Consider the following 15,999-nt stretch of genomic DNA (forward strand, 5'->3'; position numbering starts at 1 on the left):
ATATTATTGAAATAACATAAATTGAACAAACCAATTCATAATTTTATACTGCAAAGCTGTGCTCATGTATAATGGCTTTCATAGTCTGAAACAAAAGTTTAACGGTCCGACTCTGAAGAAGTTGACGGCGGAACATACGATAAAACCAAGTAAATCGAGCTATGGTAATGCAGAGAGCAACTAGCCGACTTATCTTCATCATCTTCTTGAGTAATTGACGGTGAAAAACCTCCTCTTCCAATTTCTCCGACGCAGTACACTCCAGCTAACGGAACTCCGGGAAAATTTCCATGAATCGGAGAGCTATCCTCCTTCGGATAGAATACTTCTCCTCTGGAATGGCACGAAAACATTAACCCTCCGAATACTTCTCGTTCTGCACTTCTACTACTACTGCTACATGAACCTTTATTACTACAGGTTTTGCTTTTCAATTCCGGTCTCAGAATTTTTAGATCTCTAAATGCATCACCGCAGGAAGATGATGCAGTATCAGAATCTGAATGGTAAAACAGGAAGTAGTCTCCTGGTCTGATGCCGACTCCGTTAATGACGAAGAATTGTCTATTTCCTCTGTTTAAAATCAAAATCGCTAATTAAAATTCATAATTTTTAATGTACATCGACATTAAATATTATATAGATTTACCCGACAACTTCATAAAATTCCATGGATGCTTTTGATATTGTGCTTTCTGGGCTGATTTGGTATTCTCTTTGTTGTACAACTCCGATATAAATTTCAGGAAATTCTTGGTCTCTGAACTGCAAAATGAAATTTTCATATAAACCAAGAAAAACAAATGAAGAACATAATAAATAAACCTGACAAAAAATATAGCTGATTTGTCAAAAACCTGTTCATTTATATCTGATAAGAGAACTTGGCCGTCAAGGATTTCATAATCTCCGTCCATTCGAGCGGTGAGCCATGAGTAATCTGCGTCTTTCGCGATTACGCAGATTGCCTGAAGCTGAGGACCAAATGGCATCATACCCGTTGACAGGGTCAAATGAAATTCAATTTCTCCAATTCCTGCTCCTCCCACAAATCAGAGAATTAAATCACTTTATTCCTATATATATATATATTCATATAAAGTAAGATGAATTTTGATAGAAATTATGAATTATTACCATGAGATTTGTGTTTGTCCTTGGCAAAAACAAGAGCAACAGCACCAGTAAAGTAGTCATCTTTGTTGTTATTGTGAGAATTATCAACACTTGTGCTTAAGAAGCACCCTTTCGCATCTCCGACGATTACTGTTTCCTTTTCTAGTTCCCAATCTGCATATAACATGTAACAATTAGATGGTCACCAAATGAATTCAATATCATAATGTATAGTGATTAATTACCAATTCTTGCAAGAATAGGTTTAATGTCCATGTTTCGATCCTGAGACAAAGAACATCATCATCACATGTTAGTAATTCAATAAATTAGCCTAAAATTTGTAATGGGGTAGTTTTCAGGCAGTTTTAGTTAATCACATACTCCAAACAAAATGATCCCAGAAGGTGAGGTAGTGTCTGAAACAGAAGAAGTATAGTCTTTTATGTCGGTCACGAACTTGTCCACGAAAGCTGTTCGATGAATCTGACACAGTATCGAAAAATACTGTCACTAAATGGAAAATTGAAAACAGAATGGCAAATTTTGTATAGCAGATAAGAAAATTAATACCTCCTTGGAACGCAAAAGTGGAATGGCTTCAACTTTGAGACCCGGAACAAATCCAACAACCAGAACAATCCCTCGATTAATTACACCTTCATCGTCATCATCGTCGTCATCTTCGCTGTCCTCGTCGTCTTCGTCGCTTTTTCCCCACCGTATTTCTTTCAGTTTATCAGTAGCAGCATCAAGACCAATGATCCCACTGGCAGCATTGGTAATTATGGGAACTCTTGTACCGAATCTCGTTGTGAGCTTCATTAATGGCATTGTAAAGTTAAAAATTTAATCAAATGAAATATAATCTGGTTATAGAAGTCAAGAAAATTCTGATGAGTAAAGTATATACCAGTTGGTGAGTCACTTCCAAGATGAATTCCTTGCCAATGCAGGCAATAACAAAGTGAGGAACAATAGGCTCTAGAAGAACCTTGTCAAGAACCTCTTTCATAGCTTCCTATTAATTAGAACAGGATTTTAATAGTAACTTATTAGATTATTGATCAAGGCAAAACAATTTTATATTTTGTCTTTGACCAACATGATAAATATATCCGCAATAAAATTTTGCAACAATACGATCCATCAATTTTGTGATTGTGACGGATATGTTTAATCCTCAATTTAAACCTGTATCGGACACATAAATCTTATTTTAAACATATGTAATTCTTCCTAAACCAAAATAAAAGATCAAGTATTTATGGAAACAAAAAGTAAATCATAAAAATAGGTGACCGGGCCGCCGGGACCCAACAGAAAAATATAACATTCTATTTGGATTATTATGAATAAGGAAACTCACTTCGAGAGAAGGGTTAAGAGAAAGAGCAGTGGCAAGCTTCGGTTTTGACAGGATCCGAACACAAACATTGTTCCACGATTTGCTAACGCAAGAAGCTGAAGCAAACGACAAAGCGTTCAGCCTTGTCAGAATGTTCTCTATAACATCCTCACTGACCGAAGTAAACCCGCAACTACTTCTCATCATTACCGTCTTCTTCGTCGAGTTCGACGAGTTCTTTGCCATTTCCAAAATGTGCTCTCTCTATATATATATCTAGAGACAGAACATAACCAGTTAACAATGTGCATGGAGATGAAATTGGGTCCCCTGGTTCCTAATTTATAGATGGAAAGAAATAAGGAAAAATGAAATAGAAAATGTAAAGAATCCTGGTTTAATAAAGAGCATTAATGGGGATTTGGATTCACTTCTTTTTTTGGTATCTGGTTTTGGATTCTTTAGATTGATTGGATTTTGGTGTTTTGGTGTGACAACTGTTGGTTTGCTTCTTCAATCTGATTTCTTTGATCTTTATTACCAAACCTGACTACTTTAGGATCCTCTTTCTGTAACTATGTGTTGCAATTGTAACAGTCTTTTGGTTCATTTTCTATTCCCTTGTAAAAAGGAGGGATTTTGTGTTCAGAATTTTATTAGAACTATGGGATTGGAATTATTAATTGCTAATATACATCTAAGTATTTTTTTTTAAAGTTAATTGAATACAGATTTTTGAGATTGGCCATTCACCCTGTTAACAAAAGGCTTAATAATCAAACAAATTTAAATATTTAAGGATAGTTTCACTTTTATTTAATTTTTTCAATTTTATTAGTTATATAGTCTACTTTGATGTATACCATTTTTTTTTGATACAAGGTACATGGGTCTCAATTATGAAACTGCAATTTTAAACCTTTTACATTCAGACTAATCCACATTCGAGCCGGATAGATTCTTTGCGGGAGGTAAATCTCTCACCCCTAATTTTAAACGGCTGCATATATGGGTGTAGTTCGAACCTGCAACCTCACTTAAATTACAAGAGCGCCTTACCAACTTATCTGCGTCTTAGGATTGATGTATATTATTTTCAATTGTATCTAGTTGAAACGAGATTAAATATTATTTCTAAAAGAGTTTAGCTGTAATTAAAATGAAATAAATTAAAACAGATAATAAAAATTTAAACATTTGAATAACATTGAAATTTCCGCCACACGCTTGGATTTGTTGTGTTTTAATAATATCTAAAAATGGGGTGCGCATCGGTAGAATTCACTTCGATATTAAAAATGTTGAAACCGTTCGATTTTTTGAAGGAAATAAAAACCAAACCTAATAAAAGAGTAAAATTTGATTTGGTCTTCGGGTAAACCAAAATATTAGAATAATAATTCTAATAATGGTAATGAATAATAAATAATATATATTTTAAATTTAATTTAAATTAAATGTATATTTTTATCATTTGCATACTAACAAAAATTATAATATATATATATATATGTGTGTGTGTGTGTGTGTGTGTGTGTGTGTGTGTGTGTGTGTGTGTGTGTGTGTGTGTGTGTGTGTGTGTGTGTATATATATAATTTGGTTTTTCAGTTTTTGAAATTAAAAATCAAATAAAACTAAAACTTATAAAAAAGATCTAACCGGTTATTTTTGACTTTGGTTCGGTTTGATATTTTTATCGGTTATGTTCAGAGCACACCTATCTAAAAATGGTATTATTGTCAGAAAAGAAAATCTGAAAGCTGGAAAAAATCCAAGGTGACTCAACTAAAGTGACAACGTGGCATCATTAAAAGTTCTATTTCTATGGGATAGAATCACATAGAATCCATAGATATCAACCTTTATTTTTTTTTATTTTTTTTTTCTCAAAGGCTAAAGACTTTCATTGATAGAATGAAAATTACATAAATGAATAGTTCCTCAACAAATTGAAGAGCTAATCTAGAATAATGATGAGAGCTGTTTGATACAGTCATCGAATAGGGCTTTTCCAACCATCAAAAGGTTACCCAAATACATAAATATTGAAAATACGATCTTGAAACCGCTTGATTCTTGAAAGCTAGATCTCTTAAAAATTCATGTTTTCCAATCTTCATCTTCCAAAAAGATAAATTTTTACCTCACAACACCTTCAATCATCAAGAACATTCAACAAAAACTTCAACAAGTTTTAATAAAATTATAGATCTAGAAAAATTTATAAATATAAAAAGACATAAATATAAAAAAAGCCGTAGAAATAGTAATAATTTGGGCGGAGAGAAGATGATTTTCCGATTAAGATCGGAAATCACCTTCTCCCACCCTCACAACCTTTAGAGGTCATTAGGTAAAAATAGAGAGAATTTTAAATAGAATCAGTCTAACACTATATTATGACATATATTTAAAATAATACTAGTATTGTAATTTTATTTATTATCTTTTTATATTTTTGAATAGTAATATAAAAATATTATAATTTTATTGACGTGACATAATGTGATAGATTTAGTCAATCGATGACGTGGTAGACTGAGTCTATCTAAAAATTTTTCGTAAAACTAATGCATATCCATCGGATTCTAATAAATAATGGACCCATCGTGATGACAGTAGGAGTGTTAAAAATCCAATTGAATCGAAAAATTAAACCTAATTTGATTTAATATTGTAAAAAGATTAATTTTTAGTTTGGTTCTGTTTTGAAGATATAAAAATATAATTAAATTGCTGCTCTCACTGGAACAAAAAAATCAGAAAAAAATAAAACAAACTAGTTGGCTTCATTTGGTTCACTTTTAAAAAAGCTGCATTCTTAAGACTTCAGTTTTGTTCAGTTTGAAAAGAAATTGAAGTGGTTCAGTTTGAACCGAATGCACACGCCCCGTATATTTTATATTATATGAAAATTTGAAAGATAATGTTAATAATAGTACGACTTATATGTACTAGTAATTTTTAGGTTTCAATTTTATTGCAATTTTATTTTATTCTTTAAAACATTGCATCGCACATTTCAATCCTTCGCGATGTCGTATATTCTAGTCGTTTTTCACTAAATATAAAACTATATAAACAACATTATTTTGTATAGAACAACATCACAAAACGAAAATGTGTTACAAAATGATAAAATTGAAAATTTTGGAATGTACGATGCAACATTTTAAAAAATAAAATTATAAAATGAGATATTGAGATTTAGTATACAAATAACACTATTTTTTTTAGGGTTAATTATATATAAAATCATAACCTATGCACCAGGTTTCAAAAATAACATGACATTTAAAACGTGTCAATCACAGGCATCACCTTTAATTTTTTTTCAAAAATAATATTCGCAAGTATTAGTGGTATTTTTGTTGATATGACATGACACGTGGCAGACCTATTTGAGTGTCCAAGTCAGCAAATTTTATCAAAAAATATGCTCATAATGAAATTGAAAAGAATTAAAAGGTTGTGAATCTGATTGACACATTTTAAAGGTCAAGTTATTTTTGAAATATGGTGTAAAAGTAGGGATGTGTATTCGGTTAAACCGAACCGACCGAACCAAAATTTTTGGTTTTTTTAAAAACCGAACTGAAGCTCTGGAAAAAATTAATTTTTTTAACCGAACCAAACATGTCGGTTCGGTCGATTATTTTGGTTCGGTTCGATTTTTCGGTTCGGTTTACGTGTAAAAGTGACTAAGATTTTTTTACTCCCAAAATCAAACCGAACCGACCAACCGAAATTATTCTACTTTTTCAAACGGAACCGAAAAGTCATGATTTTATATGTAATTAACCCTTTCTTTTATGTCATTTCAGCTGTTTTTATTGTAATTAGTTTTATTATATGCGCAATGCATGTATTTAGTGCAGTAACCGGTTAGCATATAAAATCATTTTTCAAAAAGTAATACATAAAATCAATTTGATGCTAATTAAATCAAGTTTGAATTTAAGCTGCTAGTTTGAACATCAACATATTCGACTTGACAGATTCTCAAACTTCTCTTTTCATCCTTCATAATTATCTGCATTTATAATAATAGCTTTATGCTTATATTAAAATTAATTTTTAAAATAATGTCTATGTAGCTAAATTTGATCTCGATTTTAAATATTTTATCAAGCTAGAGTTCGAACTCCTAAAATAAAACAAGGTCAAGTTTTGGTCAAGTTTTGAATCTCCAATTTTAAAGTCGAGTTGAGTCGAGCTTAAATTTTAAAGTATTTCAATTTGACTCCGGATCATGTGTAGTTCTTGCAAAAACAACAGTTATTTTGCATACTGTTGTGTTCAATTTTACTTTCAGAGATGTTATAAACTTTACAATTATAAGCTGTTGAATATATAATTAAAATCTGAAATATCCATTACAAATAAATTTTTTTGACATGCATAGCATGTACAAAGTAGGTATTGCATAAAAATAATTAGCTTCAATAATTCAATGCAGTTTAATGAAAAAGATGGGAATTACTTTAAGTGCTCGAATCTATGATTAGTAGATGATCCTTACTCGCTAAGCAGTGAAATTGACATTGTCATTTCACTATTTATCATCTGTATTGCAAGAAAACGGAAACAAAAACATTGAAATAAGAATCAACAAAACCATGTTTTTTTTTACAAAAATAAATTATAGATATAAAGTTTTTGAGTTTCACATGCATTTTCGGAAATGCTGATACGCAGAACTTAGCTCGATAAATTTTCGTACTACATGTGTTAGCACTCCCAATTGAAAGGAATAGTTTGATGGGCTTTATTGAAAAAAGGACCAATTAGAGTGCATTTCTGCCATCAGGAACCAGCACTGAGTCCACGTGATCAATGTGCTGAACCAAATGGATTGAGTTAGGCTGCAGAATGTGGTTCCCAGATATCTGAGTTGGCATTGATGACAGAAGAGAGTGAGCACTGGCTTGTGTTGTTGTTGTTAGCTTGCTGCCTCTACTCTCAGACAAAGCAACCGAACTTTGAAGAATAGGTGATCCAAAGAAAAGGTTAGGTTTGCCGGTCAAATTCATTTGTTGGTGTGGGCTATACTGGGTTGCAGCAAGTGCCTAAGCAGTATTCATAACCCCTGACCATGTACTGACCACTGTGGTAGAAGGATATACATGTGAACTAGAGAATGACAATAGCTGGGACCCAAAAAAGGGTAAAACAAAAGATTTTATTAGCTTTAGAGTTTTGGAAGCATTTCCGAAAATAAAAATGAAATGTTAAAATATAGGACTCGATCAGTTTTAGATTATCATAATTAGTGATCAAAATTGAAGAAAAAGCAATCAGTTTTACAGTGTGATTTGAATTAGGAGAAAAGTACTAATTAGTAGTGGCAGTGATTGACCTCTGCAACTAGCAGAAAAGCTTTTGGGACAAGTGAGGAGATCCGGCTGAGGCTTCCTCTGATGCTTATTGTGTCCGTCAAGCCGTTTCCTGCAGCTTCTTTTTCCTTCATCAAATTCCTCCAGGGGAAGGATCCTGCAGAAAGAAATTCGAGCCCATAAGATTCCGAATGGGAAAATAACATTTGTATACAAGAATAGACTATAAATATAAAGTTTTAGAGCTTCAAATGATTTTTTGGAAATAGAAATAAAAAAATTAAAACACAGAACTCGATAAGTTCCCGTGCAATATACTAACATCAAAAGCACAATATATACCTACTACATTGCTGGCAGAACCGTTGTTTCTCCCCAGCTATAGTAACTTGTGGTGACTTGGAGTGAATCTCACATACCTAATGGCGCTTATGGTAGTCTCCGCAATTGCTAAGATCTGCATTGCATCCATCGACAAGGCAATAATACGCTACCTGAGCTCCAATATTAGCTACTCGCGCCCTTTTCGCTGCTGATACTGAAGCCAAAGACTTCATTTTCGAAACCACTACAGCATGTTGTGTGCACTCATGTGCTCTGATGAGGTACCTAATCGTTTACATAATTGAAACTGAGATATCAAATCGTTTATATAATTAAAATTGAGGTACCAAATCGTTTGAAAATAAATTTTAAATTATTAACGGAACTAACAGAAGGGCCTTATAGTTTACAAAATCAAAATTGAGGTATCAAACTGTTTGATTTTCAAATAAGAGGTATCAAACTGTGAATTATGACAAATGTGAGGTACCTTAGAATAATTTGCTCTTAAAATAACCAACTCTACCCAGTTTCAAATCAATTTCAGCAATATCCCGGGAATTTGGCTTCGAGTTCCAGTCCATATATACAAAAACTAACCACTACCAGAACCCCAAAAAAGGAATTTAAATCAACCCAAATTAATAAGTAAAAATCAAAGCAATTTTGACTTAATTAATGAGTAAAAAAATAAGAAACCACGTCAAATAAGCATAAATAAAGAAAAAACAGTTGGAGAAATAAAGTTTCAAAAAGTACTGGTTGGGCCATAGTAACCATTCAAACTGGCAAGGATTCTATTTATGAACCAATTAAATCGAACCCAATAATTATTCATCTAACTATAAAAAAGTTGGGTTCAAGAAAATCATTTCCCAACCACTATAAAAAGTACACTACCAATAAGTATTTGTTAGAAAGTTGCAGTTTTTAGTGAGAGAAATGAAAGGAGCTTCAAATGCTTACATTGAAATTTGAAACTATAATATAAACTTGATAGTAGTAAAATTCCATTTGCATCAATAGTAATTTATTTATTTGCTCTTTTTAAATATAATTCTAATAAAAATAACTCGTTTGGTTTCAATAATTAATATAAAATTCAAATATAACCAATAATCAAAAACCAAAATTTTTTGCATTAAAACCAAATCGAGAATATAAAATATTAACTGAAAATAAACCGACCAAAGACCATTGGCTCGATCGGTTGATTTTTTTTATTCACAGTCGGCTCCTACATCATACTTATTAGAGTTATATATTTATTGAGCTTAGTATAGTCTTGTATATAGCTCTTCATTTCCTGTTTCCCGCTCTTTCTGTTTTCTGTTATTTGCCATGTCAGCATGTTGTAGATGATTGATGACATGACATCTATCTTATATATAAGCTTCATGATCACAAGTTAATAAATCAGAGAAGATATTTATCTCCCTAATTCATTTCTTTGATATGGTATCAGAGCAAGGCTCTCTGTTTTCTTTTCTTTTTCAGCAGTAATTGCCATTTTTCTTTCACTTTCTCAGCTACCAAACAGACCATATTTCTCTCTTCTCTTATGATCTCACTTTACAAAATAGATCATCCTGCTCATCTCATTATTGCGATTCAAAATTTGTTCTTTCTATAAGTTTCTGATCATCTTTTGATTCAAAATCTGTCATTGTCTCTATTATTTTCTTTCTTGCCAAACAGATTTGATTCTGTTATTAATCATGAGTACTGGTTCTTCTTTGAGACCAGAAGAAATGGCTTCAAGTCCATTTTACCATCATCCTAATGAAAGTCCCTCTGTTGTTCTTGTTACAACTTCTTTAGTTGGATCTAACTATCATTCTTGGGCTAGATCAATGAAAATGGCGCTGAAATCAAAGAATAAAAAAAAGTTTATTTCAACAAAAATTCCTTCAAAGCATGAAAAAATCTATGGTACTTGGGACAGATGTAATGTGATGGTACAATCTTGGATCTTACAGACTTTATCACCCAACATAAGAAAAAGTATAATGTGAATTGATGGAGCTATTGATGTGTGGAATGAGTTGAGAGAAAGATTTTCTCAAAGTCATGCTTGTAAAATTGCAGAATTATAGGAAGAAATTTTTGCTTTCAAACAAGGAGATTTGACTGTTATTGATTACTTCACAAACCTCAAAGTCTTATGAGATAAACTATCCAATCTGAGGACTATTCCTACATCAATATTTCTATATGAATATTTATCACAGTAACCATGTGCTTTTCGAGCAAATAGTCCAATAATATATGTAATATTTTTTTTTGAAAAAAAAGAAAGAAAGAATAAAACTAGTCTATAGCATGGTTTGTTATAGGGGTGTGCATTCGGTTAAACCGAACCGACCGAACCGAAATTTTTGGTTTTTTAAGAAACCGAACCGAACCGAAATTCTGAAAAAATTTAATTTTTCAAACCGAACCGAACCGAACCTGTCGGTTCGGTCGGTTATTTCGGTTCGGTTCGGTTTTTCGGTTCGGTTTACGTGTAAAAGTGACTGAAATTTTTTTACTCTAAAAACCGAACCGAACCGACCAACCGAAAATATTCTACTTTTTCAAACCGAACCGAACCGAATTTGTCGGTTCGGTTCGGTTATTCGGTTTCGGTCGGTTTTTGCACACCCCTAGTTTGTTATGCCAACAACAGTATTACATGAATTATTAATTTATTGTAAACATTGTACTATCAGAAGAAATTATTCTGAATAACAACAGCAAGCTTAGCATAAATTCGTCACTAATTTTATCATTCAAGAGGTACCAATAAAATCAAGAAAACCTTAAGGCCCATAAGAAATTACTAAAAGCCCAAATAAATCAAATCCAACTTGACCCGGGTTATCAGTTTGACCCAATTAGAAGTTGAAAAATAGCAGAACACAACGGAACTCGCTTTTCTTTACTACTTCAAATTCTTACAGTAACCAATCCGAACTAAGTTTATTGCATCGCAAAAAAAGAAGAAAATTCTCTCTTGCACCCCAACCAAAATTAAATTCAAGGGCTTATTAAAGTTTACCTTAATTTATTGGGGTTAGAGTTAATTATGGAGGGTGAAGAGTTAACAGAGCAGGAGACAGCACTCTATGATCGTCAAATTAGGGTTTGGGGCGCTGATGCTCAACGAAGGTTCCACTTTTACTTTACCTTTGCCATTCTCAATTTCACAACTAATTTTTTCTATGTAATGATAACCAGTGAGTTTGTTTTTTGTTTGGGTGTGTTTTAAAGACTGACCAAATCACATATATTAGTATATGGAATGAAAGGAACTGTTGCCGAGGTATAATTCTTATGCTCTTTTTCGTATTTTTTTTACTGTTTAACTGTGTTTGTATGTAATATGCTGTGTTGTTCTTGAGGACTTTGTTTGTGTGTGTTTGTTGTCAGTTCTGCAAGAACATAGTTCTAGCTGGAGTTGGTAGTTTGACACTGGTGGATGACCGGGCTGTTACCGAAGAGTCGTTGTCGGCTAACTTTTTAATCCCGCCGGATGAGGAGTCTTATGCTGGCAAAACTATTGCTGAGCTTTGTTGCAGCTCTTTGAAAGAGTTTAATCCTATGGTTCGTGTTTTAGTTGAGAAAGGTCTGATCTAGATTTGATCTTGTCCTTTATTTACAAAAATTTCAGCTCCTAGGATGCAACTAATTGCGAACTATTGAAAATTTCTGAATTGCAGGTGATTTGTCTGGCTTTGACGCAAACTTCTTTGATAAATTTGATGTTGTAGTTGTCAGTTGCTGCACCATTACTACCAAAGTACTAGACAAACTGACTTTCTATTTAGCAAATCCTTAAATTTATACTTTAGTTACTTTATTTTCTCCTTTTGCATTCTTTTTTTAGTACTCATGTTTTAATTGCATTTTATGTTTTCATTCCAGAAACTGTTAAATGAGAAGTGCCGCAAGTTATCAAAGCGTGTAGCATTTTATGCTGTGGACTGTAGAGATTCTTGTGGTGAGATTTTTGTTGATTTGCAGAAGTATATATACGCAAAGGTGAGTATCCTTCATCATTACCTTTTCATCAAGCATCTGATCATGGCTATATTGGAAAAGCATCAATTTGTTTCTATAAAAGCACCAAACTGCTCTTTTCTATTTAAGATGCTATATATGGCTTGTAATGTTGCTTCCTTTTTTGGTTCAATCTTCTGTTATAAGGATGCTCGGAAGAATGTGATATGAGATTGACATCCTACTTCATGTTAAATGTTAGTCTTTTGAAATGACTAAAATAGGGGTATTTGTAGTGTTTGGTTAGTGGATGGATGACGAGAAAACTGAGTGATTCTGAACTCCATATTGCTTTGTGAATGTATTATGAACCTGCAAAGGGCTTAACTTAACTGTGGAGTTTAATTTATAAAGTGAAGAATCTTAAGTATAGAGCTTGTCTTGTAGAAGTGATACCATCTGTAGTCTTGCTCTAGAAAGTGAACGTAATACTCTTTCTCGTATCATTGTGCTGGACTTAGACTTAAACTTGTCTGTTTAAGAGCTCCTCTCTAGGCTCTTAATATTTTAAAATTGTAGCTAATGTCCAAGACTACTTTACGGCTTTTAATTTCCTGAAAAATCAAGCTCCATTAGCTGAGGCCTAACTTTATATTGATTCTCTCTTCTCACAGAAAAAGAAGGACGAAACTACTGAATGTGAATTGCAATACCCAAGTTTTCAGGTATTATGAACTTCTTAGTTTCTTTGTGAACTTGACTTTATAAACCGTCAGTGCACAATCGATGATCTTGTCATAACCCAATTTAGGTGTATGGTATTGAACAATTCAATTATACAGTAGAATTTTTGAGTATATATTATAAAATGGCAATACAAATTTCATAGGGGATCTAGAGTTAAGAATTTCAAATTATTGTTAAAACTGAAAAGCTAAGTTGCTTCTATGTAATTTCATTTATGGATAATCTAGTCAGTGAGTCTTTTAGCGCAGAGATAATGTCGATTAGGGAAAATGATAGAATTAAAAGATATGCTGCTGGCTTGACCTTGTAAATGTTCATCACATGCATTTTCGGATTTTGGGGTTTTATACTACTTAGATGGAAATAAAACTGATGCTATAGTTTAAAACTATGAATGTTTTTGTTGGTAATGTTCTTACTTTGATATGCACATTAGCCTTCCATATACTAATAGCCTGTGTACTTGATGCAGGAAGCAATTTCAGTACCTTGGAGAACACTTCCAAGGAAAATGTCGAAGCTATACTTTGCTATGAGAGGTGTGATAATTAATTCTGTCATTAATTTCCTTGGAAAAAAATAAAAGTATAAAAAGATATATTAAAAAAATGGCAAAATGAGGAAGCTATACACGCTAGCTTTGAAAAGCTAAGGTGCATTCACTGGCTGCTTATCTAGGTGAATCTTTAGTATCTTTGAGCGCATACATACCTAAGAGACTGAGTTAATCTAAAGTTTCATTGATAAATGTACGTTTCTTGAAGGAGAATGGCTTTGATATTTTATTGTTTTGGGCATAGGAAGATGATGTTTTGGCTATCTGCTTTTAAGATATCTGTGCTTTGATGTTTCTGCTCCATCAAACAGGGACTTCCGACTTACATTATTTTTCTAGCTGTTCTCAAACTTCAAACTGTCTTTTAAAAGAAGAGGATTCATGTTTAACATCCTTTCTTTGCAGTGATAGAAAGGTTTGAAGAGGCGGAGGGGCGTAATCCAAGTGAAATCTGTATTGAGGATCTTCCTGCTGTAATCAGCCTGAAAAAGGAAATTTGTGAGGCACAGGTATAACAGGAAAACTTGGCTGTTTGGGTGGAATATTTTAGGTTTATCTTCTTACTCCCTAACCATTTGAATGTTTTTTCAGTCTTTGAATGAAGCTCATATTCCAAATGCCCTCCTGGAAAGATTGGTGATGGGTAGACGAGAATTTCCTCCAGTTTGTGCCATCATCGGAGGAATCCTTGGCCAGGTTGGATTTCTGAGAATAATTCTTACCATCTCCATCTTATTTTTGAAATTTGATTTCCTTATTTTCTATCTGTCGTATTAAATCCAATAGGAGGTCATTAAAGCAATATCAGGCAAAGGTGATCCCCTCAAGAATTTCTTCTTCTTTGATGCTATGGATGGAAAGGGCATAATAGAGGACATATCACCCACTAACCACTAAACTAGAGATGCTGCTTTACCCGCATTTCCCGTGTAGGACATTTTTTGAAGCTGACAATTAACCGAAGCTAGAAGTTGATGCCTTAGAAAACTGCAATTAGTTTCCTGAACATAGGCTTTTACTGATAATCCTTAAAGTTATTGGTTGGATGTGCTTGGATTGTATTCTTTTCCTTCATCATACTCTTATCTAATCTTAGTAATCTATATTTGTAGTAATACGTTGCATCTTACGTTTAAGCGCATTTTAATAGCGTGGCTCTGATGTCGACATAGTACTCGGTGAATTCTGGGTTTAAGCGTAAATTTCGATATCCTTGGTGAAATCTGGGTTAATGGTCGTGGACCATAGTAGACTAATGCAGGCGCCTTCTAAAATGGTCTTATGATGATGGTGGTAGGGATAGGCAATCAGATTGTCTGCCAAATCAGAACAAAGTGTAAAAAAGGGAGCCTATTTGGGTGTTACTTTGTGAATTCATCTAATTTAGTATCATTAGTAATTATAATCAAGTGAAAAATAAGTAATTGTTTTGGAAAAATTGAATCAAACTAATAAATTCGGTTTGGTATAGTTTGATATTATAAAAAATTTAATTTTTAGTGCGGTTTAATTCATTTTAAAAATAAAAATATTTTTAGCTTATTATTAGTATGTAAATCAAACAAAAAAATCAAATTAAACTGACTGGTACAGTTTAAAATATTTCAAATGCATATAAATTTTATTAAGTTTGGATTTGAAACAATTAAATTATTTAATTTAGCTCACCGAATGCACCCTATTATTAGGGTTCTTCAAGGCTTGAGGAATACAATTGGTAGAAATTATGTAGAATAGTGAACCGGATTATAATTTTTCTCAAACGGTATCATCATAAATACTGCAAAATGAAATTCAAAAAATAATAAAATTCAAAAAACAGTTACAGATGGTGGCAGTTTTTATCTCCAACATTATAAGTAAATCAAATCCCACTAACATCCAATCATTACTTCAAAACAAGACAACCCTACCATGAAACAACCAAGTAAAGAAGCCAAAGAAACACAAGAACAATTGCAACAACAGTTAAACTCTTTAGAAGAAAAATGGGACTCCATAAAACAGTCAAAACCAAGAAACTTACGTAGATCATCATCAGATTCAAGAACCCTAACCAAAAATCTTGATCTCCTCGACAACTCTCCAAAAAAACTCATGTCTTCACTTCAACACAGGAGGTCACCTTCCAAGTCATCACCATGGAACGTGAGGAACAATGACTTGGCTATTTTAGAGATAGTGGGAGACCGAATTGCGGCCAGGGAGAGCGGAAAGTTGAAAGGGAGGCGGCTTTTCGAGGCGGAGGAGAGCGGTGGTGATGAGACGAGTGAATTGAGGTCAGTGTGGTCTTATGATTTTGATGATGATGGGGAAATTAGTTATATTATTGATAGTGCAGAAGAGTTGGTAAACCCTGTACATTGTTCGTCGTCCTCGTCGTCTTCTTCTTTTGTATGTGAAGAGTGTATTGAGAAAGAAAAGGTGACGACGGATGGGGGAGAGACGGCTGCGGCGGTGGCGGTGGCGGCTAACGTGGAGGAGAAGCAAAGAGGTGGAAATGGTGTAAAGAATTGGGTTGCTGTTGGTTTAATAGTACTGTGTGTAATGATCATTTTAATTAAAGGCCTTACTGTCGGAATTGGTGATA

At 33.2% G+C, this 15,999-nt stretch overlaps 2 protein-coding genes and 1 pseudogene across 2 annotated transcripts; 1 reads left to right on the plus strand and 2 right to left on the minus strand.

Annotated features, from left to right (window-relative positions):
* Positions 1–54: 54 nt before the first annotated feature.
* LOC126674651 (F-box/LRR-repeat protein At5g63520-like) lies at positions 55–2,713 on the minus strand. The gene is made up of 9 exons (XM_050369131.2): positions 2,486–2,713; positions 2,030–2,137; positions 1,690–1,935; positions 1,501–1,602; positions 1,362–1,401; positions 1,138–1,290; positions 858–1,036; positions 650–765; positions 55–573 (listed from the first exon to the last, which is right to left on the minus strand). Exons 1-9 carry the CDS (start codon positions 2,708–2,710, stop codon positions 99–101), a joined length of 1,644 nt encoding a protein of 547 aa, XP_050225088.1. The 5' UTR covers positions 2,711–2,713; the 3' UTR covers positions 55–98.
* A 4,539-nt stretch (positions 2,714–7,252) lies between these two features.
* Positions 7,253–8,358, minus strand: LOC126672932 (squamosa promoter-binding-like protein 13A; annotated as a pseudogene).
* A 2,669-nt stretch (positions 8,359–11,027) lies between these two features.
* Positions 11,028–14,524, plus strand: LOC126675057 (SUMO-activating enzyme subunit 1B-1-like). The gene is made up of 10 exons (XM_050369631.1): positions 11,028–11,275; positions 11,378–11,429; positions 11,537–11,732; positions 11,827–11,906; positions 12,032–12,148; positions 12,781–12,831; positions 13,326–13,392; positions 13,815–13,918; positions 14,001–14,105; positions 14,196–14,524. Exons 1-10 carry the CDS (start codon positions 11,193–11,195, stop codon positions 14,304–14,306), a joined length of 966 nt encoding a protein of 321 aa, XP_050225588.1. The 5' UTR covers positions 11,028–11,192; the 3' UTR covers positions 14,307–14,524.
* Positions 14,525–15,999: the final 1,475 nt, after the last annotated feature.

This window comes from Mercurialis annua, linkage group LG3 (assembly GCF_937616625.2).
Source record: "Mercurialis annua linkage group LG3, ddMerAnnu1.2, whole genome shotgun sequence".
Taxonomy (NCBI): domain Eukaryota; kingdom Viridiplantae; phylum Streptophyta; class Magnoliopsida; order Malpighiales; family Euphorbiaceae; genus Mercurialis; species Mercurialis annua.

What these genes read in the sequence shown, in the direction of transcription:
- LOC126675057 (XM_050369631.1), top strand. Translation starts at nt 11,193, where the DNA reads ATGGAGGGTGAAGAGTTAACAGAGCAGGAGACAGCACTCTATGATCGT. An exon ending in GGCGCTGATGCTCAACGAAG is followed by an intron (nt 11,276 to 11,377) that starts GTTCCACTTTTA and finishes TGTGTTTTAAAG; the next exon opens with ACTGACCAAATCACATATAT. An exon ending in AGAAGTATATATACGCAAAG is followed by an intron (nt 12,149 to 12,780) that starts GTGAGTATCCTT and finishes CTCTTCTCACAG; the next exon opens with AAAAAGAAGGACGAAACTAC.
- LOC126674651 (XM_050369131.2), bottom strand. Translation starts at nt 2,710, where the DNA reads ATGGCAAAGAACTCGTCGAACTCGACGAAGAAGACGGTAATGATGAGA. An exon ending in CACTTTTGCGTTCCAAGGAG is followed by an intron (nt 1,603 to 1,689) that starts GTATTAATTTTC and finishes ATACTGTGTCAG; the next exon opens with ATTCATCGAACAGCTTTCGT. An exon ending in ACCTATTCTTGCAAGAATTG is followed by an intron (nt 1,291 to 1,361) that starts GTAATTAATCAC and finishes TGTTATATGCAG; the next exon opens with ATTGGGAACTAGAAAAGGAA.